Here is a 24129-nt window from a genome sequence, read left to right on the forward strand (position 1 = left end):
GGATTTCTTTGATAACAGCGACATCTAGTAACATACACATACTATAAGCAGTGACATGCTTATTTGGACTGATCATTAGATAAATAATGAATCAATACTTATGCAAAAACAACGGTTTCTCATTTTTGTAGCCTGCAATATAAAACAAATACGTCATGCTTGCTACATCATAAAACATTTTTTATGCCACTTTTATTATTTAAGCATTTTAATGACAGCCAGTATTCCTAAGGATAATACTACAGGGATAAAAAAACAACTTGTGTGAGAAGAAATTAGAGGAGAGTTTACTGGGAGGAGAGATTTGTAGGACATACGTTTTCAGTCTGGAAGAGAAAATAAGAAAAAGTTGTCTGAGGAAAGGAAGGAAGAGATAAAAATAAAAAAAAGTTAGAAAGAAAGGATACCCCGTTCTCTGGCAAGGTTTGCTCTGGGAACAGATGACAAGCATGAAGAGTAAAAGGCTGGGAAAAGTTCAGGATTCAGAGGGAGGGAGTGTAAAGTAGGTTGTGGAGGTTTAGAAAGGTGTGAGGAGAGATCTTGGGATGATAGGGGTGACTCTGGTCTTTGAAGGGGCATTCGGGGCACAAGTTACTGTATGCACTGTCTTATAGGGGTTACCAAGCACCTGGCTTCTCATAGAGCAGTGTGTACAGGTAGGTGTATACATTACCGATCGCCGCCGACTTGGCGTGCTCCTTCCTGATAAAGGACTGAGGGACCCGGACGTGTCCAGATCATCAGCAGACGACCAGGATGACAGATCCTGTCAAAGGAAACGTTGATGCAAAGAGCGAGGAAGAAAGACACACAGCCAGAGACACATGAGATATTAGGCAGTGGTAGTCAATCTGGCCCTTTCAAAAAACTGGCTCTCTGACCTGTGAAAAGTTTTCAATTTTTTAGGTAATATCAAAACTTTTACATGAGTTTCCATAAACCTATTCAAAAAAATGTACACTCTACAAGACTCATGTAAATTCCAATAAATACAAACTTGTCACATCTTAAATTGTCCCTAATAAATTGAAACATGCAAACTAAGGCTACTGTCTCATTACTGAAATCAATTGTCATAATTTTAGCAGATGAATAACAGTGATAAATAGTATAATCCACTTATTTTAAAAGAAACAAATATCCATTGAATTTAAACACATTTTGATTCCACAGTTCTGGCATATTTGACCAAAACAGATCTACGTCAACAATACTTTCAGTCAAACATAGACGAAGCAGACCCCTGTATAATGTATTGTGGAGCATAGAACATGAATATACATTCATGCATAGGACAACTTTTTGTTAAATGAATAGTATTATAAGCTGCTGTAATTCTGTTAACCCTCACTCAGGACGTACCTGCTGACTGCTGGTGATGTCCAGAATCTTTGCCAGTTCTCGGAGGTCTCGGGTTACTTCTTTTAGCAGTAGTTTGAGACGGTTCCCAATGACATGAACCTTCTCCTTGGCCTCCAGGCAGTCGCTGCCCTGAGAGTTGACCAGCAACTGGAGGGACATGTCTTGCAGCGAGGCGACTTTCAGCTGGGAATCCAGCAACTCCTGGCGGATTTGCTGTGGGGATTGTAAATCAGAGTAGAAGAATTATTCATACAGTCCACTTTTATTTAAAATGGATAATTGGTTAGTCTGACCCATAATTTTGACCAGGATCTGTATTTTTCCTGGGCTCATGTTGTTAGGGACCACAACTACAACCTTTAGGACTTTAACTTTAAAGGAGACTTTCAGAGAATTGAAAATATTTGTAATGTTAGTAAATTATCTGCAAAGATTTGTAATGGAAACCCAGAATAGAGGTCATATTTAAAGGTTATTTTTAGGATATTATAATTTGCTGTTAAGTATAGGGGAACAGGAGATATAAGATAGGTGTGGAATAATAGTTAGATGAGATGTAGGCTATGCTATGCTCCAATTATTTTACCATAGTCCCTCACTGTTGCCACTGAGTAAAAACAACAGTTTTAATTAAATGTATTTCCACTGAATACTCGTACTACTCACACACTGTAATCAATAAGGTAATATAGTTCTGTACCGTGAGTGTTTTATGATGCTCTTGGAGAGTATCACTGTCCTGTATGGGGTCAATGGGAACCACCTCATTCCTCCTGCGGTCGATGTTTTCCAACCAGAGCAGCAAACCGTGGCTCATCTCATGGAAGTCCTGTCCATATGATGTGGATCAGAAATGTAGAAATTCAACTGTATGCATAATAACAGTTCTATAACACAAGACACAATTTGTCTAAACAGGGCAACTCAAAGCTCACTGGCACCTACTTGACATTGCATGAGGGCTTCCTGTAATGAAGACCTCCACTCCTCCAACGAGCTGCCCAGTTTGTCCCAGTGGTTGTTCATGTCTTTCAGTTTGGCCTGAAGCTCTCTGGACTCCTCAGTGTCTGACTGCACAAACTCAGCGCTGCACAGGTTGATGGACAGCACAATGGCCTTCCGCTTGTCATAAGCCTTCTGCAGCTCCTGTAGGCAAACATTTACATTTTACATTAAATGAATGTGCTCATCCAGAGCAACTTAGGATGAACAAAGATAAAAAGAATAGAAATAACTCGGAAGATATACAATAATCACCATAGAATAAGAAAATGATGAATGGTGAATTATTTTAAATCCAGCAAAATATACTGTGTTATAAAATAATGAATGCCAATTGCTATATTAGTGTCACCTTGAGTTTCTTGATGCGTTGCTCGATCGTCTGGATGTCCGTGCTGAGGTCCAGCCTCCGCTGCTGCTCCAGCTCTTCCTCTGTCTCTCCCAGCCAAGTCCAAATGTTGTTCAGGTCAGAGTTCAGCTGCTGCCACTGCTGCTGGTTCTGCTTTGTACGCATCTCTTTGCTGAGGTCCTGAGCCTGCAGGAGCTCCCAGCGCTCGATCACACCTAGGGTGCAGAGTGAATGAGTGTCAAAGACAGTCAAAGACACTCGAGATTAACTTTATCTCACTGAATTAGATTCAACATTTGAACTTTTCAGCCATTCCAGGTTATTCAAGATACACTAATTCAAATACATGGTAATGGAGAGATTATTGTCACATAAGCATTTAGGATATGTAGTGGATCGGAATTACCTGATGTCTGGGACTCTGAGCTACTGGGATCAGCCAGTCCAGACACTGTGTCCTCCTCCTCCTTTAGCTCAAAGCCCATCCTCTTCACCGTATCAATGCTGCCACGGCACTCGCCCAGCAGTCGCATCTACAGTACAGAATGGAAATAGATTATATTACAGGTATAATTTAATATAATAAAAATCAGTGCAGGCAAAATATATTATGTATTTCAAGATAGGGCATATATGTAGATCTTTTTGGATAAAACTGAATACTCAAATAAGAACAAACCTTCACATTTTCTGTCAATAGAGAAGGTAATATTGATGGTTGGCAGTAAGCTAACAAACTGTCACTATGTATTATTTACAAACAAAAGAAAACACTACTTTCTTAGGTCTTATAGCAATGTGTTGATTTTAAAATTGCAAAAAATAGAAAAAAACAATTATTTCCCACTTTAAGTACAGTATGGTGATAAAAACAACGAAGATATTACGGAGTGGTTGTTTTAACGGTGGGAGAAAACACATACGTATCCCATATATGAAGCATCCAGCTCTGTACTCGTGGGAGTGCGACTGCGGCTGCTGTCCATTTGTTGCAGGTGGAAACGGCTGGCGTCCAGAGGGTGCATGTGTGAGTCTGTAGAGGCAACCTCCCCTGTTGACACAACATTACGTGATTATATGTTCAATCATATTAGAAATATGCTAAATATTCCCACAAGAGAGAAAAGCCCTGTTCAGACAGAGGCACAGAAGGTACGGAGAGTTCACAGGAATGCAGATTGCCACTTGTCACTCATGTTTCCTGACACATTTTGACAAGTGATCATTGCTGCATTTCCTAAAAACTACTCTATTCGTACTGTGACAAAAAGCTTCATCACAGTGCTCCCCAGTCCTGCTTGCATGAGGATCTTCCATGCTTTATTTTTAGCAATGTGCTTCTGTGTGAACGGAGCCTATGAAAATTTAACTTTAAACAAATCTGCAATCCCCTCAGAGTTCAGAGTTGAGACTTGTTCTCTGTGACAGTATTAAAAACATGCATTTCTGAAACACAAAATGCACATCAAAAAAATCCAAAGAGGTTAGCTACACAGCACACTGCAAAACAAAAATAAGAAAGCCAGTTAGAAAGAAGGGTTAGGCTCAATTCCATTTCAGTTCTGCTGAATTAGAGACCAATGCAGAACCAGTGAATAGAAGTGGGAAAAATGGAATTAACCCTATCCCCCCGTGTTAGAAAGTGCCGCCATTGGTTACGGTGTGTGCCCAAAGTGCCCAAAGAAGAAAATCAACACAAATCAAAGTCCAAGCCGGTGATTAGGCTTTAAGTGTGGTATCACTCAGAGTGCTGCTGTTATTTCTGGCCCCAAACACTTGCGGCATGCTGGGGTCTGCTGTTGCCTACCAGTGGAGGACCTCAGTGTTTTTTCTGTTAGTTTAACATAGGCCTCAGGGCTCTCTGGGATCACTACATCTGGAAGAAACAGTGTACAGTACACACATTCAGCAGTGAGCATTACACTGTTTGACTCTATTAACTGATCACATCTGGTATTAGCCTGCAACACTTGATTATCAATCACAGGAAAATGCACTTGATTATGACTCTCTTATTACTTTTGGGGTTATTTCAGCCACTAAAAGTAAGAACAGAGAAACATTTTGAATACTAGTAAATATTTCTTGGCCTGTGTCTCAAATTGTGATCCTGATTTAAAAACTTTTTTTTTAAAGCTTCATTATTTGGGTTCCTTTTCATCCATTTCAAGTTTTAAAATGTCTATTATAATGAACTTTGAGTGATCCCTGTCCATCCATGTCTCTGAAAAACAAGATCCGAGTCCCTCAATAGATTGTCTTTGTTATATTGTCTAGCATTATGTGCCATTTTCCTCAGATATATATTTTGTACTGTTATCCTCTTGAGTCTTGTTGACATTTAGTCCATGTCGGCAAACTGTTCCTCCTCCCTGGGTACCAACAGGTCAGAGTCAGCTTTTAAAACACCAACCAAGCACACTTTGGCATTCAGACAGAATTGCTTAATTCAGATGATGCTTGATGATGCAGTGGTTAAAGCAGTGGTTCCCAACTTAGGGGTCAAGAGTAATCCACTGGGTCAAAAGACAAATCTGAGGGGTTGAAAGGCGATTAACAGGGCAGTGAAGAAGTGAATATTGTCCTGATACTCATATTTATGTTAATTTTTTATCTAATCTTTATTTTTTCTGGTGAATTACTTGGTAGTTTTACCTTTTTGGGCTTCTATCAATTATTCCAGTGAGACAAGCTGAGATGTTTAGAAGGAAAACTGTTCATAATTCATATAATTATGCAACCTGTGACAAAGTAACACTAGACACTGCATCACTTTAAGCAGAGGTTTCTTAAAAGGCTGAAAAAATCTCTTCAACTTTTAACAGAAACTTGCACATGCATGGACACCGACCTGACAACGCTGAAGCAGGCCGCTGGAGGAATTCTCCCTCTTCGCTCTGCTGCTCTCTCAGGGCCCTGCTGGCGCTCTCCAGCCCGCGGCTCAGGTCGTAATCGTGATCCCACTCCAGGGGAATCGAGTCAACGCTGGCTGGGGTGTCCCTGCCTGAGCGCTCAGTGCGGAGCTGGGCCGCCAGGGAAGCTGAGCGGCCGGAAGAGGGAAGAGGTGACATGAAGCCATCGCCCAAACGCTCACTCCATGGCAGGCACGTCAGGTCGCCCGGCTCGTCTAGCTCCAGCTCACGGTCCGAGAATGACACTTCGGTATCATCGTCTGCAAGCTGGTGAAAAGAGAAAGACAAGCAGTTTGTGAGGATTCAAGCAGTGATGCATCAAGCAACAATAAATAGTAAATTATCAGATTAATTGAAAACATTAAAATCTTTGGTATGCTCTGCAATGATCTTTACTCTTACAGGAAGGCGAATGAGCTTCTTGTAGTAGCGCTCCACTCGACCAAACACTTCTTGACAGTAGCGCTGCAGCTCTTCCAGCTCCTCCTCGATGACAGCAGCATCCAGAGGCTCGCTCTTCTCTATCAGTGCCCCCCCCTGGTAGAAGATGTGCTCGATCTTGGCGGTAGTCAGTGAGATCTCCTGCTGGAACGACTGTGAGACGCAGGGAGCAGACAGACGAACAAGTCCTCATTAATTCTGCCTTTCATGCTAAACACAGACAAAGTCCAGTTTATTTCAAAATGCCCTATTATTCCCAGATGTTAATATCCAGATGTTGCATTAATGATTGTAATATACAGTTTGACTTATGTATCATAATAGTAATAGTCATCTTGCCATATTAACTACACAATGTAAGTGTAGCTTCTTTTCACAATGATAAAATACAAGAATTTATGGGATGACAATTGTTTAAAATCATAGATACTATGTAGATAAACACTTTTTCAAACATATCAAGAGATTTAAAAAAAAAGAAAGTATTTCTCAATTTGTCTCAAGAACTTCCACATTAGACTAAAACACTTACACATATTGCTGCTTTTAGATTGATTTTCACTCACTTCTCATATAGATAAGACATATTTTAGATATTTTCAATAGTTACAGTAAATCACATGCCTCAATATAGAGAAACAGAAAAGGGATATGTAAATATTTTATATATGTTTTGGAAGTCCTAGAGGAAAAATAGATGTGAAAAATTGTGACAAACTTACCCTGAGTTGTTTGATCTTGGCCTGAATGTCACACTCAGAGAAGTGTTCGATGTTGGTCAGCTGCAGGTCCATCTCTGTCAGCCACACCAAGATGCCGTCTCTGGCTGTCTCAAACTCCTCTCTCTGACTAATAAAGTGCTGCATATTTGAAAGGAAGATGCTGCTGTTAGAATTATCTACACTTAAACATGAATGCATACACATATATTATACATATACTCCATATACATACATTATAATATGTACATGAAGCTCAGTGAAGCCTTTTCGGTTGCTTCATTGGTTCAGGTTATCTAACAAATTGCTATCTTAATTATGCATTATTGTCAGTGATACATTTAGTTAACGCACAGCAAAATTGGGCAATACATGTAAAAGCATACATTTGAATGTAATAAGAATAGGATTGAGAGTATGTGTAGATATTATTGTACCTTGAGCCTGCGGAGGATGGATGCCACCCTCTTCTGCAGGTTGTCCCATCGCTGATTGGCATCGTTGGCCATCTCCCTCAGCCGACAGGAAGAGTCAGTGCGGTTTTCTCTGGCGAGGCGGCGATATTGCTTATTGATTAACTCCAGCTGAGTCAGGCTTTCATGGACTTGCCTCTGGAAGGCCTACAGAAATGAAATGTTATTAATACGTTAATTATCATCAGCTCCCCCCTTTTTTTTTTTTTTTTTTTTAACTTTTACCTGTCACAGTTCAGGTTTAAAATAGCTTGTAGTGAATATCTTTGAAACAGCTGTACCTCAAATTTCTTAAGTTCTTCCTTGGCTACAGTGTAGAGGACACCAGAGGAGTTGGGCAGAGCAGCAGTCTTCTCTGAAGTGGCCAGCCACTCCTCGAATCGTGCAAAGTCATCTAGGAATTTCTGCCATAAACGCCACGTCTCCTCAATCCTAACAACAGGAAAAATATATGATCATTTAGTCAGGAAGATATTTCAAAACATCAACAAGAGAGAGCTAGTCTTCATCCACACAAAGTTTCTATCAGCTTTTTTCAATATCTGACTGCATGTTATCCTCTTACTTTAGTCTCCTCTCCATAGACAAGGCACAGATGCTCCTCCAGCGGCGATCAAGGCTACGTGTTGCCTGTTGGATGGAATCACACTCTGCATCGGTGGCGCAGGCGTCACAGTCGTGCAAAAGCACCTCACACAGATTCAGTACTGATGCCACTCCGGTACTGTGTTTCTCTATGTCACGCTGAAGCTCCTGAGTGGCAAAAAAGAGAGAGAGAATTTGTATGCATGTTTTAATAAGAGAAAGAGATAAAGAGACAGTGAGAGACACAATGAAGTCGATAAATACAGTCAGGAGGATAATTTTCTACTAACGACAAATAAAACAGCTAATTTGCTATTAAAGGATCATAAAAATGTTATTAATTGACAAATATTTCTCAATTAATGAACGCCCTAACAATGAATTGTTTGACTAATTGGGCTAAGTCAGATCTAAGAAGCGCATAAGACGACTAGACAGCTGATTTGGCATTTCCCATTCAGGATTTATAAACTACATTTCAGCAAAGTCTTAACAGCAGGGACCACTGCTGTAAGAGTCTGCATATTCCTTATTGCTGCTGTATTTGAATGGTATCCACAGTTCACAGACCCACATATAGTGTTTATTTTATTTTATCTGAAGAAGGAAGAGGAGAAAAAGGAAAAGATTACAACTCATTACCTTCTTGCCAACATTCGGGGCAAACTTCTAGTGCACCAGCTCAGTGCTAGTTGGAGGTTGCAGGTAAACAGGGAATTGCTACAATAATATATTACAATCTATAATGTAGCATTGTACATATTTTATGCACTGTACTGTATATTACGTTACCTGCTGCAGATCCAGCTTCCTCTGAATCTCTTGGGAGTCACAGGAGTCGTAGGCGATGGGTTTGGACAGCTCGGTCTCGATGTGAGCCAGCCAGGAGCGTAGGCTGTTCATATTCTTATCCAGCTGCTGCACCGCTACCAGAGTTTCTCTCAGCTTCTTCACTCTGTTAACAAAATTCATGAAACTCTGTCAGTACAATTTAATGTAAGGATTTTTTATTATCCTGGATGAGCTACAATAAATTACAGGGCTATTTAAATGACTCAGGAGCCAGTGTGTGTGTGTCTCCTCACCTGGCTCCAATGAGATCCAGGAGGTGCTTCCAGCGGTCGCTGACTTTGTTGAGTTTTTGTCCTATTTCAGCAGCTTTGCTCTGGTGACTGGCTTTAGCCAAGCGCTCTCCCAGCTGGTGCAACTGCAGCTTGTTCTCCTCTGCCACAGTGATTTCCTCCTGGTAGTCCTGAGGTCACAATGCAATACAACCAGTACATAAAATCATTGAAAACATTTGAATGTTGAACCTAAAAGTGGCAGAGTAAGAATGAGAATTGGTCCAATGTGATGAGATTTGCTCGGAGTTAGTTGATGTACATATAAGCAGAACACTTTCATGATCAATGAACAGGAAAAACTGATATGAGATCTGAAAAAGTATAAAGTATCACAGAGCCTAAAAATACAAAGTTCAGCACACAGGTGCAGCTGGAGCGCCGTCAAAGTTATATGCAGGTATTCTGCTCAGGTATATTCTGTACTTTGCTTCCTCAGCAGCAACATAAGCAGTTCCTCTAGTGTCATCAGAGGCTACCAATGAATCAAAGAGGATGGACATGAGCTGGGTGTAGTGCACACAGATGTTTAGAGAGCATTAACAAAATAATCACAAAAAGCAGAAATCAAGGTGGTGATAATTAGCTTGGCTAGCTTAGCAGCACTTTTTAAAAGAAATGCTAGTGCCAAAACCATGAAGAAGTGAGACAGTGGATTTCAAAATTAAAATGACTTGTTACATTGGTGTCTGTTACATTCATTGTAAGAGAATATTTAAAATGAGAATAACATCTGCACACATTAGAGATTACTCTGCTCAAGTATATTTCTACTTACCTTGCGGAGCTTCTCGATCATCTCCTCAATGCTGATGTCTCCATTTTGGGAGACTTTGCTCTCCATGTTGGTGAGCCACTCGCAGAGCTCCTTGTACTTCTCGTTGAATACAGTCCACTCATTCAGCTTCTCACTCACCTGCTGCCTGCGCAGTGACAGCTGCAGAGGCACAGTAATATAACACAACAGTTATGTGCATCACTGTGCAAAGAGCATACAACTATATCTATCTGAAAATGTTAAATTGCACAAAAAAAAGGACATTCATGTCAAAAATGTTCAAAAGGAAGCAGCGTTACAGAGATCACTGCACACTGAGTGTTTCATTTGCATAAAGTAGCGTGTGTGCCGTTTCCTGTGTGCTTGTTTTATCTTCTCCACACAGGATGCAACGGTGAAAAAACATTATGAGCTCGAGGTTTCAGGTTGTCTGTGCTGTAGTCAAACTTAACTTTACACATGAAAACAACTGAGTTCCTTTTTTAAATAGTCAAATGCTTTTGTTCCAACACATTTGTCTTCTTGTTGCCTAGTAATGCTACAGTTAGTCTTATACCCATATAAGGTGTTTTTTGTTGTTGTTGTTTTTTTTACAACAGCCTTATTCATTTATGTGGTACCAGCACCACCATTTGATATCTTAAAGAACTGCAGAGAACAGACTAGTGCAAATAGTGACATCTAGGCATATTTTCAAATATTACATGGTTGATACTATGTGATACGGAGCATGGTTGTAAAGTTATTTGTAAGGATTATGCATATTATATCTGAATTATTCTCCAGTAGCTGTCCAAATGCACATCATTAAAAAAATCAGCTATGCAGAGGTATTGTGTAATGCACTGTACCTGATGGCAGATTTCATCCCACTGTCGATGCAGCAGCTCAATACGCTCCTGCAGGACAGAAAGGTCCTCAGCACTGATGTAGCAAGACAGTGACTCCCTCAGCACAGTCAGATGGGCCAGATCCCCAGTCCAGCCATCAACGGTACCCTCCAGATCCTGTTATTGATAGACGCATACAGTAGAAACATTACCATCATTTGTAATATTTGCAGACACAGCTGGCCAGGAGGGCATGTGTGAGATCATATCAAATAACTGATTCTATATTTTTTAGATCAAGATCCCCCAAGGGATGCTTTAAGCTTGATAATCAGTGTAATTTTTCAATGTGTAATTTCCACTTAAATAATTACTATATAAAGCCTAGAGGATGGGAACCACTCTTACCATGCAGCGCATCTGCTCAGCTTGAAGATCTTCGTGATGTTGAGGAAGCGACTGAGAGAGCTGCCGTTTGAAGGCTCGAAGTTTTTCCAGTGATCCACCGATACCTCTCTCACACCTCTCCCAGTCCTATATGAAGTACAAAGAATGATTACAACTGCATCAATATCATACAGCTTAATAATAATAAAAATGTTGCTCTTAGTTTCTCATTATCTTGTGGTATCATAATTGATATCACAAGTAACAGCTGGTTGAGCCTTTTGGTTTAAAAACAAGAAAAAAAACAAATACATAAACTTCCTACAATGCAAAATCTTCCAACAGATAAAATATTTATAGTATAACTTCCAAGAACCCCTGAGGAGCCCTGTACTCCACAGGCCGCTGGCAATTTGTCTGGTATACCTTTAACAAGGTGGTAAGCTCTTTCTTTTGTTCATCCAGGCAGACGCTGGCATGTTTCCATCGTTCCTGGATATCAGTAAGCTCTGTCTGCAGAGCCACCTCCGCCCGGCTATCAGCTGACAAGAGCAGTTGTCTGCCAGCCTCCACTGTCAGGATGTAGCTGCCCTGCTGACGCTGCAGCACCTTTTCCTTCAGCTGTATCAGAAAGCACAATCACTCAGATACAGGACCTCGAAATTATCAAGCAGCAAACCTATCACTGATAACAGTTCTAATAGTAGTAGATAACAGTGCGGTTTGTCTTCACTTATTTAGGGTATCACATAGACTAGGTGTATCACATTAAGAAAAATGTGAGTTTGTCAGATGTGGAAGTTTTCAAGCCCTCTCTGCACCCAATCTGCATGCCCAGTCTATGTCATGGCTCTTGTACTTTAATTTCCAAGAAAATGTAGCCTCTCTGCATTGATCCAATTTTGATCTCAGAGCACCCATGCTAGGACCCACTACATAATATTGTTTAGTCATCCTGACAAACTGGAATAAAAATGATCATGGGAAGTAAATGCCTGTTCGGGGGCATTAGTGGTCTGACTCATTACTTAAATGTGTGTGTCTTTTTTGACCTACACCGTCTAGACAAAATCACTTTTACAATATATACCTGGACAGCATCCAGCAAGGAGCGGGCTTGTTGCAGAGGTACAGTGGTCCCTGTCTGAAGGGCTTCTGCAGGGTGGGAGACCTCCACCAGCCATTTGCGCAGCTTCTCCACCATTTCTCTATAGCGCTGCCACTGGCGGATCAGACCATCAATGATGCCTCGCCTCTGTTGAGCACGCCGCACTACACCCTGCCACTGGTTACTCAGGAGAGCCAACTTCAGGTTGAATTCATTTCTGCAGGAGGTGGAAGTAAGGAAGTGGTGATATTTTGTGGAAAACAAAGAGTAATGGACTCTGGTGTAGTAATCTTCAAATAAGACTGAATTTAGTCAGTGGTGGTCAGAATAACAATAAACAGATTAGAAATAGAATACAAATGTGGGCTGTTTACCTGTCATCTACTTGACCCTGTTCTAACATCCTTTGTCCGTCACTAATAATGGAGTGAAGGATCTGTTGGCGACTGAACATCTCAGCTTGGAATAACTAGAAGACGACAAAATGATAATAAAGGTAATTGATTAATAAACAGATACTTATAATTCATAAGGTAGCTATTTTTCGGTCTTCTACTTCAAAAATGACTCTAACCTCGTGGCCTTTTTGCTGCTCCATCAAACTCTGGTAGTTTCCAGAAATTTCCACAGCCAGATTCTCTTCTGTTTGGACCAAGAACTCCATCCATGTTTCACACTTCTCTAAGAAGGTCTGCTGCTCCAGCAGGAACGACTGAAGTTTGCTGCAAGAAACCGAACACCGGATGATGAATCATTGTCATGATCATGAGTCACTGTGATTCCCATCCATTTCATCTTAGTCAGACCTTAACTTAATCCTGTGGTATTTTTAATTTAGTGCTCATTATTACATTTTTGACATTGTACCAGATTGACAGTATTGTAAAATGCAACCCTTTCAAGAAAACATGCCACAAATGTATGAATATTATCTTTTGTTTTTCATACCTGAATCTCTCCGTGGTCTGTGCTGAGGCTGCTGACCAGCTCCTGTTGAGGTTCTGCATCCGTTTGATCTCTGAATCGTTGAGAGGGAGTCGGTATCCAAGCTCATTAAGACGCTCCAATTCAGGGGCCATACTGCTGAATTTCAGCATGAGTCTCTACAGAAGGACATGAACATTTTTTGTTTGTTTATTTTTTCATTTTAGGCTACTCTGTAAAGTACATTTTTTTGCAACTAACTGACAAATAGAAAACAAACAAAAAACCTTGAGCTCCTGCATGCGATCTAGGATGACTGTCAGGTCGGTGGAGCTGTTGGGATCTTGCACCTTCAGAGCCTCCTCAGCTTCAACTACCCAGGATCCCAATGAATCCAGCTGATCATTAAAGGTTTCATAGTCCTGGACTCCAGTCTGGTGTAGAAGAGAAATGCAAAATGTAACATTCATGATTCAGTATTAAATAACACTATTCTTGCTTTGTTTAACTGTAAATGCACAGTGGACATAAATAAATAAACTGGACAACAATATTTAAATTTAAATAAATGATGATTGAGTGATTGGTTGATCAACCAACTAGTTGATCGACCAGTTATATGCTAAACTTTGAGTCAAAACTGTTTGTCATGAATCTTTATTCTTTACCTGCAGTGCGGTGAGCTGTCTAGTTAGGGCCTGTTCCACAGCAGCCAGCCGCTGGGTGAGAGAGAGGTGATCTGACTGGATGGCAGATGCTGCTGATGTGTCCACCTGCTGTTTCAGCTGACCTCCCAGTTCATGAAGAACCTGGAGGGAGGCCTGCACTGGAGCTTGGGACCGTAGGACCTCCTGAGAGAAAGTATCCATAAAATTTAGAGTCAAGTGTCTTTTTCAATTCCCCTCCCCCCCCCCAAAAAAAAAAAAAAAAAAAAAAAAGTCCTCCATGGAAAATATATGCACTACAAATTTGGACTTTTTCAACATTATTAAACAATTCAAACTATTCAGCACAATTACATAAAATTAAATTTCCCATCTTGCAGGCCAAGCACAAATTATGATCTTATCATTCATAATAAAGCCCTGGAACAGGTTGAGTGTTTGCTTTGATTTAAAACGAGTCAACATTGGCACAGCTGTGGCTTTACTCACGCTGCACACTTGAATCCAGTCAGACACTTCCTCGTCAGCGATGTCCTTGCTGCAAGCAGTCTTGAGGAGCTGGTCTGCCTTTTCTTCCTGCAGCTGGATGCTACTGCAGCCCTGCTCATAAAGCTCCTTGTAGCGCTGCCAAAGCTGAAGCAGGGCTTTACTGCTTCTCAGACGCTCTGCAATTTCCTCCAGTAAGCCAGTCCATCTGAGCGGAACAATGACATGGATCAGTGTGTCAGTGTAAAGGATTGAACATCAGTGAAATCAAAACAAGTGTCTTGATTTTACTCAATATGTAGGCTATTTGTTGTTCTTTAAACAGGAGAAATACATAAAAAAAATGTTAGAGTTCAGTAAAGTCACCTTGCATTGACGTCTTTAAGGGCATTGTTGAGGGAGTCTGACACTGAAGGGTGACACTCCTTCAGCAGCTGGTGGGTCACAGCACCAAACTTTCTCTGACTGCTCTCCTGTTTCTCCAGCTCCTCTTGCAAATCCTTCAGAGGTGAGAAACAAAAACCATGTTGCTTAATTTAATGTCATCGATAAACATATTGTAGTATGTAAAACACAAGCAAGGCTCACAACAAGAATCAGAGACATCTTAATGTAATTAATATAAACACATTTGTCTTCATGACTACATCCAGCTGACATGGTTATTGTTGTACAATTAATCAAACGCCTCTTCATCCCAACATACCTGCAGACTTTGCACCTGCAGTTGAACAGCCTCCAGGGAGCCTGTGAGGAGGCGGAAACGAGACACAGAGTACCTTCCCTCCATTAAGTAGCCATTGATCTCCTCTGAAGCCCGCTTGTATAGACTCCACTGATCCAGCACTGACTTCAGGCTGATCTTTAGTTGCCCTATCTGTAAAAACAGATTTAATTGAAGGTGAGTCACAAAATACGCTTTGACACTTAACACTACAAAATACAAAAGGGAAGGACAGAGTAGAGCAGAACAGATGGAGTATAATTTAAGTACAACATTAAAAACACAAGAGAACAGGGGGAGCTTACCAAGTGGTCCAGGTTAGCCCAGGTGTGATTGACACCCTGGAGCGTCTCCATGACGATAGCACAGGCCTCATCGGTCTTGTTCTGGACAAGGGCACAGCCCTGCTCCTCCACCCTCTCTAGCTCTTTCTCTTTTTCCTTCACCAGCTCCTCCATTTCCTAAAAAAAGTTGATTAATTGTTTTAACTTAAAAATAAATATGAACTCAAAAAGTTTTGTTAATAATAACAACGTGATGGGAAACATTTTCAAATAGTTTTGATGAATCAATGACACAGCCAGTGAGGCCTACCTGGCAGTCCTTGAGAGCATTCTGTACAGATGTCAAATCCTCTATTCTGTTTTTCCTCTTTAGTCTTTCTTCTTGATTTCCCATCCAGGACTTTAAGACCTGAACGCTGCTCTCATACTCCACCCACATCTCCAACAGGCTCTCCAGGAACTGGATCTACAGGTGTTTATGCAAAATAAACCATGAGCACTTGGTTGTTCTGCTCTCTGTTATGTGTTTGATTAACAGTATTGGTGGTTATGGCCTCACCCTCTCATTAATGCGGCCTTGTAGGATCTGCCAGCGTCGATTCATGGCTCCCAGACGCTCAGCGAAGTCTGTCTTATCGTTGCGCTTGCTCTCCACATCATGACCACTGATCTGCAGTACTGACTGGTTGACAAAGTCAACAGTCAGCTGCTTACAGCTCAAATCTACTCTGAAGCCCTAAAATAAGGAAACAAAACAGTAGATTCACCATCAAAACGACAAATTTATAATTAGAATCATAGATCACATCTCCATTATAATCAGATTAGTAAGAGAACATACATGAAATACTCAAAGAGGCAAACCAAAATGGTTTCAACTATCTAAATTTTGAGCATACTGTACATATATTAACTTAACAAAAATACTTTGGAACATTCCTTGCCAACCAGTTTACTTTTATAACAAACCCTAAAAAGAAAACAACCTTTTGCATTCTTGAAATGCATGTAATATGTAAAAAAAACAAAAAAAAACAAACAAACATTACAATACAGGAAAGTACACTACCTTGTATTTTTGCAAGTAGTCCTGAATCACATTTGACCCCACTGCACTCTTAAGGTTTTCTTCATCCTCCTCAATGACATTCTCCATCAACGATATCCAATTAAACAGCTCAGAAATTGCATGACGGGAAGCCAATTTCTCCATCTGGATCTAAAAAAAAAAAAATCACAAGCGCATTAGACACCCAAGATGAAAAAATACACATGCTGCTAGTGTGAAAGCAACCTTGTCTGAAAACGTCTATATGCGTGTGAAGCGGAAGAAACAGGTAATCCTATTTGCCCTGGAGCAGCTAAGCTTGTTCAGTCCGGCGACATATGAAAATACCTGATGCAGCTTCTCCTGGACCACTGGGATGCGTGTGAGCAGCTCACTCCACTGAGTGTCAGTGCGTGCCAGGTCGGACCGCAGCACCACCGTGTCCACTTTCTTTAACCTCAGCAGCTGGTTGCCCTCAGTTACCACTGAGCTCTTCAGGCTGGATTTACCTTCAACTTCCTTGGAAAACTCCTGAGACAGACAAATATAGGAATCACCAACTGGTATGAAATCAAAAGTAAACTTACTGGCCACTTAATTAGGTAGACTTTTATGATTTAATGCAATCCAATACAACAGCTCTGCTAGTTTGCCTCCCTTCATGTATGTAAATGGGGTGAATGAAAATTAGAGAAAAAAACCCTGATGGTGTCAGCTTGGGCTTCGGACCTACATTTTTTAACAGAAAGCCTGCATTACAAACTGGACTAGTAAGATATGAATAAGAGTCCCTTACTATCCATATGCATTATGGAAAATGTAGGATCATGTGTTTTTAGGAGCTTGAGCCATACTAGAGACTAAAAGTGAGAAAATCTTGATATCTGATACTTCGATTTTGATTATTCTTATTAACATCTGGGTTCCCCAATTTTATGGCAGTGCAGTACTAAATCACTGCAGTACGCCTCTAATAATTCTCCTACAATTACCTTTAACTAAGGCACTGGTCTTTAGGCGCTGTGGCTGTCCGCTACTCCTACATAGATAGGGTGGGTGTTGAGGACTTATGTCCCAGCAATGCACCAACATTATATAAATGTACAGATGAAGTTTCCACACAATGCAGCATAACAAAAGTGGAAATACTACACATGTCTAGCAGTAGTAGAAGCCTGTTGTAGTTGTGGCAGTGCTAACACTCAATGTCTAAATGTCTAGCAGCACTGTTTCTGGAAAAAATAACAAAAATCTCTGAATCAATACAGGAAAAAAAAAATACACATTAAGAAAAAAGAACATTGTCTGTTGTCTCACGAGGAAAGCGGAGAGATGGTCTCTGACAGTTTCCAGCTCCTGTGGGACTAACACTGCCTGCGTGTTCCAAAACTCCAGACGATCCAGAGCAGAATGCAGCCACTCGCTAAGCTCTGCACACTCCCTCTGATACCTAGGAAGAAAATCACAGGCTAAACTTAAAACATTGCTATAAAATGATGCTTAGTTTAGAAATCACATGTACAGTTTCTCTGCAGTGATGAATCTGAAACATGGACTTGGATTTGGGGAATTAATGCTCACTGCTACAGTACAGTCTCCACCTTAAGGCCCGTTCTTAAAAGGTGAGGTCTTAAATAGGATGTTTGTAGTGTACCTATGGGATATCATTTATATATAAAAGGTTAAAAGCAGCTCTGATTCTTATGTGTTTTCTGACCTGGTCCAGTGTTTTAGGATGGCCTCCAGGCGCTGTAGCTCCTTGTTGACCTTTGCGGTGTTGTTGAGCCAGTGTTCCCCCAGCAGCGCCAGTTGATTCTCCAGTGCAGGACAGCAAACCGACAGCAAAAGATGCTTTCCTTCATCAAGCACCTGGTATAGCTTGTGTTGGTACTCTGTTAGTCTACCCTTCAGACCCTTTACACAGAATGGAGGATGAGCAAATAGAAACCGAAATCTTAGAAAAGCAGGTTTTTAAGCTGGATCAACACCATCTGAAAAGACTTTAATGAGAAATTGAAAGAGTAGCCCTTTTCTAGAGCTATATCCATGGTGACTCAACTAATTAAATCTTAACTAACTAGACTCCAGAAATGAATGTGAATATGAAGTTCTCAGAGAGGAAGAAGAAGTGTATATTCTGTGTTTATTCCCACTTTGACTGTATCATATCTAGCCAAGGAGGTCTAAGGAGGCCATTTAGTGTTAGTATCCTGCATCTTCTGATGTCACTTTTACCTGATACAATGAGATTCTGTCCATGAGCCTTTCTTCTGTCTCCTCCACCAAGCCAACGGTAGGGATGCTTCCTTCAACTGCTTCTAATTGTCGATTCAGACTCTGATAATCCTGCACCAAGCGACACCAAGTCTAGAAAATAAAGTAATAAAGACAAAATACTCAATGCCAAATACTCTTCTTTTAAACCAAGGTTGGTCAATATTCATCTTATGTTAATTTTTTTCTCTATCTCTATACTACTTAACATTTTCTCACTTGTGAAGGGATCAGGAAAAGTATGATACTGTATTACTGTTCCACTATGGAAAGTTGATAAATGTAGAAATAATATGGTAATTTATCCTTTTCTGTGTGTGTTTTTGTAAAATATATGAAAACATTGCCTTGAGCAACTACTGTGCCCTTATGTCATTGAGTAAAAATAAGCTTTCCAGCACAGTGTGTGTAAAGCTTCTTTAATTTTAATTCTCGAGAAAGTAAATTGAGAATTAGAGTATCTATTCCTTTTAAGTAAGAAATAAATATTAACAAAAAAATCAAAAATCATTTGGCATTTAAAAAGGCTTTTGTACTGGGCAAGAACATTTAGAAAATGACATTTTTTATGTAAAGTGCCTTGAAATAACTTTGTTGTGATTTGGCGCTATACAAATAAAGATTGATTGATTGATTGACATTTTCAGATTTCTGATGACTTGTCAAGACGCTTTCAAAAGAACAAAAACATAGTTAATACAAATAGTTTTCTCTCTCACCTCCAGGATACACTCCAGCTCAACACCTTTACTGTGAGCCTCTTTGAGGACCCTCTGAGCCTGGGCCATGGTCTCCTCCAGGGTTTGACTCTCTACAGGAAGCATCAGGCCACTGATTTTCCTGAAGTATGTCTCTGTTAAAATCATATGTGACTCCAGACCCTGAAAGAACTCCTAGAAAACACAAGCAGGCACACAAAATGTAATAGCTCTTTCTTTCTCTTTGGGTTCAACATTTCACATAGCTAAGCAAAGTTCCAAGTTGACCAAACCTTATGTTTGTCCAGGTGATTCTGGACTTCCTCCACAGAGCTGGCAATGATCCTCTGATCGGCAGCCATCTTGTCCTTAGCTGTGTCCACCAGGTCAGTCAGATCCTGCAAAGCACGCTCATACTGCTCCTTAAGGGCCATGTTCTGGTTCAGCCCACTGCGCCGGGAGCCCACTGTCATCACCAGCTCCTCATAAGAATCCTGAAGAAACACATCATATTATATAAATTAGTTTTGTTTTGCTAATGTGATCTATCCAATAAAGTCATATGTGAGGCATGGCAATTTAAATATTCTCAAAACGTCACATAAAACATGTAAAGTTTATTCTACTAGATTAAGATTAAATATATTTGTAAGTTTTACCAAACAAACTTAATCATTGTAAACAGATTTACTTAAAAATAGGTTAAATAAAAAAACTAAAAAAACTATACTGAGCAGGTTTTACTGCACATCTTTCAGTTTGACTTTTATTGGTCGCTGCCCGTGATCTTCTTTACCTGAAGTTTCAGTAGTTTGTTAGTCGATATCTGATCTGCCTGTAGTGCTGCTCCTTTGGTTTTAAGCTCTGTGATCCTCTGTTCAAAGTCTTTCAGGTCTTCCTCTGCACTGACAATGACCTGCAAGAAATGACAGTGCTGATGAATGACAGAGTAATTTTTTTTGTTTCTCTGTAAACCTTGATGGAAGATGAGTAGATTGCATGTGTGTGTGTTCATGTCTGCATCAAAGTTTGGATTACCTCCAGTTGTTTTGAGGCTGGTCTATCCATAGCTCCAGCTAAGGCCTGTAGGATCTGGCACTTGGTCTCAATTAAAGCAGTTTGGAGAAGTTGCAACTCAGTCTGTTTTACACAGAAGACAAACGATGCAACATATATACATTAATATATACAATTGTTGCAAATCTGACTATATACAATATTTCAGTTTTAACAGGAACATTCATCAAGAGAACAGAGCATGAAAAATCCTAGCATCTAGCAAACCTGGTAGGCTGTGAGTTCATGTGTTCTGGTCCTCATGTGGTCACAGCTTTGTCCCAGAGCAGAACCCAGAGCTCCTAATCTCTCTTTCAGGCAGTCAAGGTTGTCCTCCAGCAGGGCCTGGTCCTCTTGCCTCAATCCTGAAGACCCAGCTAGCAGAGACTGGCTGAGCTTCACCTCCTCCGTCATGTGCCTCACATCATTCTCCAAGGTCTGCAGAGAAGACCAGAAAAAAAAGAAAAAATACTCAAAGAAATACAAAATGACAAGATTACTTCAGATATGGATTCATCTTTTTACATTTAATTTTATTACCCATTCAAAATCCCAAACTTTCCCCATGAGTCATATAATGTATGAGTAATTATTAAATGAAATTAAATATTAATAATTCTTTGGGAATGTGTTTTCGTCAGCATCATATGCCTTGTTATCTTAGCCCATCTGCAACAACAAGCAACACAAATAAAGCTTGATTTTACCTCCTGCTTTTGTAGCTGGGTCTCTGTATTTTCAGCCAGCAGCACTGTGCCAGAAAAGACGTTGTTTTCCACACCATCCAGCCAGGAGGAGGTGGATGACACAGCTGTGTAGAGCTGCTGTTCCATCTGCGCCACCTGTGTCTCACCACCAACAGGCTATGTACACACAAGAGTGTTGCCAAGTCCCATTGAAACATGTTGAACTACATAATTCAGTAATGTTGCAATATAATGTGCTGAAATATACAATATTGTTATAGAAACAGTAGAAACCTGAGTGGTCATGTCTTCTATGGTTTGTCTGAAGCTGTCATATAAAGTCTTCAGGGTGGATTTATCAGCCTGGATCTCTCCTTTAAACATCGATCCACCTGTCGTCACACGAGAAGCTCTGGAGTAAACCTGCAAATAAAAGAGACAGCACTTAACAACAGTCCCCTGCTTTAAAAATAAATCACAAGAATTAATATACTTTGTTTCTACTAATACTTGTGCTAACAATAACAGTACCGGCTGTTTGTGGTCCTGCTCCAGGGTTTTCTGCAGGAGTTCCAGTTTAGTTTTGAGCTCTAGTCTGAGGCTCTCCCATCTCTGCTTCATCTGCTCCCGTGCCATCTGAGCTTCCCTCTCAACCAAAGCTTCTGGTGAAAATGGCGCTGTTGTACTACACAGTGACAGAAATATGAATGATTTAATCCATTTATAATCTGCCACAGGAATCATAACTTACATAAATATCATGACATTTTGCTGTTATATGCGTCAATCAATCAATCAATCAATCAATCAATCAATCAATCAATCAATCAATCTCAATCAATCTTTATTTATATAGTGCTAAATCACAACAAAAGTCATCTCAAGGCACTTTACACATAGAGCAGGTCTAAATTGTACTGTACTGTGTTTAAATTTTAAAGATTCCCAACATTCCCACATGAACAAGCACTATGAGTATGGTATAACAGGATGTAAAATACCTGGTACTGCTAGGGGAGGCTTGCTGGATGAGAATCTCCTCTCCTCTGCTAGCAACTGACTGAAGCAGCTTTTTCTGCTCTGCAAGCTGCTCCTCCAGTTCCTAAAGAGCAAACATGTAAAATAAAAACCGTTAGCTTAATCCATTTCATTAAATAGTTTAGTTTTAACAAATAGTTCAGAAAAAGGACATTTCGGGTTCATCATCATTTAACTGATTCTACACTGCAATGCAGAGTGAGTACTGAAACAATATAAAAAAGTATGTAAAATATACCCTCTGTCTCTGAAGGCTGTCCTGGTGCTGTTGGGAACGTGTGGTCCGGGCCTGGGCCAGCCAGTCCTGAACACTGGGACTGTGAGAGAGACTGGAGTCTGATTCACTGTCCTCCTGCTCCTGTAGAGATCCCTGCAAGAATGGATAAAATATTGTAAAGCAACAAGCTTTCTTTAAGAAACCCATATCAACAAGGAAGCAAGACCATTAAAGGCAGTGATTGCAAAACTGTCCATGTGCATAAAAATGCTAAAGCAAAGAGGTGCCACAAGGGAGCTTCAGGAGAAACATTCATTCTCCTAGCTGGCTTTTCATAATGTTGGTATCTTTGGCTAGTAGACAGATAGCAAATTGACTCAAAACTAAGGTCACCATAATGTATCATTATTCTAATGCAAATGGGATTGTGCACGGCAAGTATAAAAATGATCATGTTGCAGCTAGACAGAAATGTTCCCGTTATTTTGGAAAATATCTTTATCTACATTGTGAGCATGGTAGCCACAGTTGAGACTGAAATCACACACTTACATATATGTCAACATTTAAAGTATGTAGCCACCTCACCTGGATGTTAATCTGCTTGTCTTGCAGCATCCCCTGCAGCTCCAACAGGCCACCCTTCAGTGTACGTAACTTTCGGGCCAGCTGCTCAGCTTCCTCTATGTTCTCTGTCCGGCCCTCCAGCAGCAGATTCTCACTGTGCATGGACAGCTCCGACAGGGCCAGCACCTTCTCTTCTATCTCCAGCAACATGTTCTGCAGCAGCAGAAGGAGAGAGGCCAGCTCAAACATGTTGTCTCATCACCTACAGCAGCTCCTCTTTCTACACAACAGACCCTCCAGACAGTGGCATTCAAATAGGGGGCCAGGGTCTGCTTGAACCCCCTACTCCAGCAGCTTTCCCGGGCCCCAAGACAGGGATAGCTCTCCCTCTGCTTTCATCCTTGGCCCACCTCTCCAGCCTCGCCTCCTGTGCAACATATTACCACTAATCCTTCACGCTACATGCTCTGCAGCAAATATGCTCTCTCTCAAACTTAAAAGCAATGCCCATGTGCAGAACACAATTTTAAGTCCAAAACGGTTAAGGATGTCCATAAGTGAATGCAGCTCCAGTGTTTGGAAAAAACATTTGTTTTTTAATAGCATAGCCACTACTCTGTGATCGATAGCTTCCGCAGAGTGCAACTATCCCTTCTTCCCGCTTCACCCTCCCCGCCCTCTAGGATTCCCCTACTTGGATATTCTAGCAGCTTTGTCACCAACACCAATCCCAGCAGAGGGATCTATTAATCATCTGAAAGCCACAACCCCTGACTACTCAGCCCTATGCTGCTAACAGGCCCCTGTCACACAGAGACATCTGCATAATCTGCTTAAGACTAGTGCTCTAGTCGCTTAGGAGCCCAGCCATGTGAATGCCCCTCTAACTCAACTAATGCTCTTGTTTACCCATGGAAAGGTTCCTGCCCCCTGGGATCATCCATATGTGATAAGATGAAATATTGAACTATAAGATGGATGTAAATAATCCTTTTCTAAATTGACTTAAGTGTGCGGACCAGGGACAACATATGAACACCTAGAAAAGAGTTCTCCAGAGCTGCTGATGTCATTCCTAATAATCTGCAATGGCGCTTTTTTGTTATTGTAATTTCATATTCATGTTCATAAATAAATTTGTGTCTTAAGTTATGGTTCAGATGTATTTGTTTGCATTCATTATATGGACAGCAGGGGGAGCTCTTACCTGACAGTCAGTGAGCTGGTCCTCCATATCTGTCTCTTCTAAAGGTTTGGTTTCGAGGATGGAGGTGACAGCACTGCGCATACCGGCCAGACACTGGACCAGTTCATCTGCCTGGGTGTGATAACGTTGTATGTCCTGTTCTTGACGTTGGCCCTCCAGTCGGTCACTAACACGCTCCTGGGATAGGA

The 24129-nt window shown here is 40.7% G+C and overlaps 1 protein-coding gene across 2 annotated transcripts in view; it reads right to left on the bottom strand.

Annotated features, from left to right (window-relative positions):
- syne1b (spectrin repeat containing, nuclear envelope 1b) overlaps positions 1-24129 on the bottom strand; it is a 75437-nt gene that overhangs the window by 3396 nt on the left and 47912 nt on the right. For both annotated transcript variants that reach the window (XM_062440589.1, XM_062440588.1), the window contains 49 exons: positions 23942-24118; positions 22756-22947; positions 22189-22320; positions 21914-22014; positions 21444-21597; positions 21207-21335; positions 20934-21089; positions 20455-20664; positions 20209-20310; positions 19967-20086; positions 19464-19664; positions 19192-19365; positions 18434-18565; positions 17916-18112; positions 17516-17648; positions 16547-16729; positions 16220-16369; positions 15710-15886; positions 15461-15616; positions 15172-15327; positions 14849-15019; positions 14509-14642; positions 14146-14350; positions 13660-13842; positions 13279-13425; positions 13016-13170; positions 12642-12789; positions 12442-12536; positions 12050-12284; positions 11386-11580; positions 10981-11106; positions 10594-10749; positions 9743-9901; positions 8929-9095; positions 8636-8798; positions 7824-8011; positions 7540-7690; positions 7223-7405; positions 6789-6926; positions 6028-6219; positions 5565-5892; positions 4521-4589; positions 3637-3764; positions 3120-3246; positions 2717-2928; positions 2308-2508; positions 2063-2191; positions 1363-1575; positions 674-766 (listed from right to left, as the gene is read on the bottom strand). In XM_062440589.1, the coding sequence (XP_062296573.1) occupies positions 674-766; positions 1363-1575; positions 2063-2191; positions 2308-2508; positions 2717-2928; positions 3120-3246; positions 3637-3764; positions 4521-4589; positions 5565-5892; positions 6028-6219; positions 6789-6926; positions 7223-7405; positions 7540-7690; positions 7824-8011; positions 8636-8798; positions 8929-9095; positions 9743-9901; positions 10594-10749; positions 10981-11106; positions 11386-11580; positions 12050-12284; positions 12442-12536; positions 12642-12789; positions 13016-13170; positions 13279-13425; positions 13660-13842; positions 14146-14350; positions 14509-14642; positions 14849-15019; positions 15172-15327; positions 15461-15616; positions 15710-15886; positions 16220-16369; positions 16547-16729; positions 17516-17648; positions 17916-18112; positions 18434-18565; positions 19192-19365; positions 19464-19664; positions 19967-20086; positions 20209-20310; positions 20455-20664; positions 20934-21089; positions 21207-21335; positions 21444-21597; positions 21914-22014; positions 22189-22320; positions 22756-22947; positions 23942-24118 (7923 nt within the window). The remainder of the gene's footprint in view (positions 1-673; positions 767-1362; positions 1576-2062; positions 2192-2307; positions 2509-2716; positions 2929-3119; positions 3247-3636; positions 3765-4520; positions 4590-5564; positions 5893-6027; positions 6220-6788; positions 6927-7222; positions 7406-7539; positions 7691-7823; positions 8012-8635; positions 8799-8928; positions 9096-9742; positions 9902-10593; positions 10750-10980; positions 11107-11385; positions 11581-12049; positions 12285-12441; positions 12537-12641; positions 12790-13015; positions 13171-13278; positions 13426-13659; positions 13843-14145; positions 14351-14508; positions 14643-14848; positions 15020-15171; positions 15328-15460; positions 15617-15709; positions 15887-16219; positions 16370-16546; positions 16730-17515; positions 17649-17915; positions 18113-18433; positions 18566-19191; positions 19366-19463; positions 19665-19966; positions 20087-20208; positions 20311-20454; positions 20665-20933; positions 21090-21206; positions 21336-21443; positions 21598-21913; positions 22015-22188; positions 22321-22755; positions 22948-23941; positions 24119-24129) is intronic.

This window comes from Scomber scombrus, chromosome 19 (genome assembly GCF_963691925.1).
Source record: "Scomber scombrus chromosome 19, fScoSco1.1, whole genome shotgun sequence".
NCBI lineage: Eukaryota > Metazoa > Chordata > Actinopteri > Scombriformes > Scombridae > Scomber > Scomber scombrus.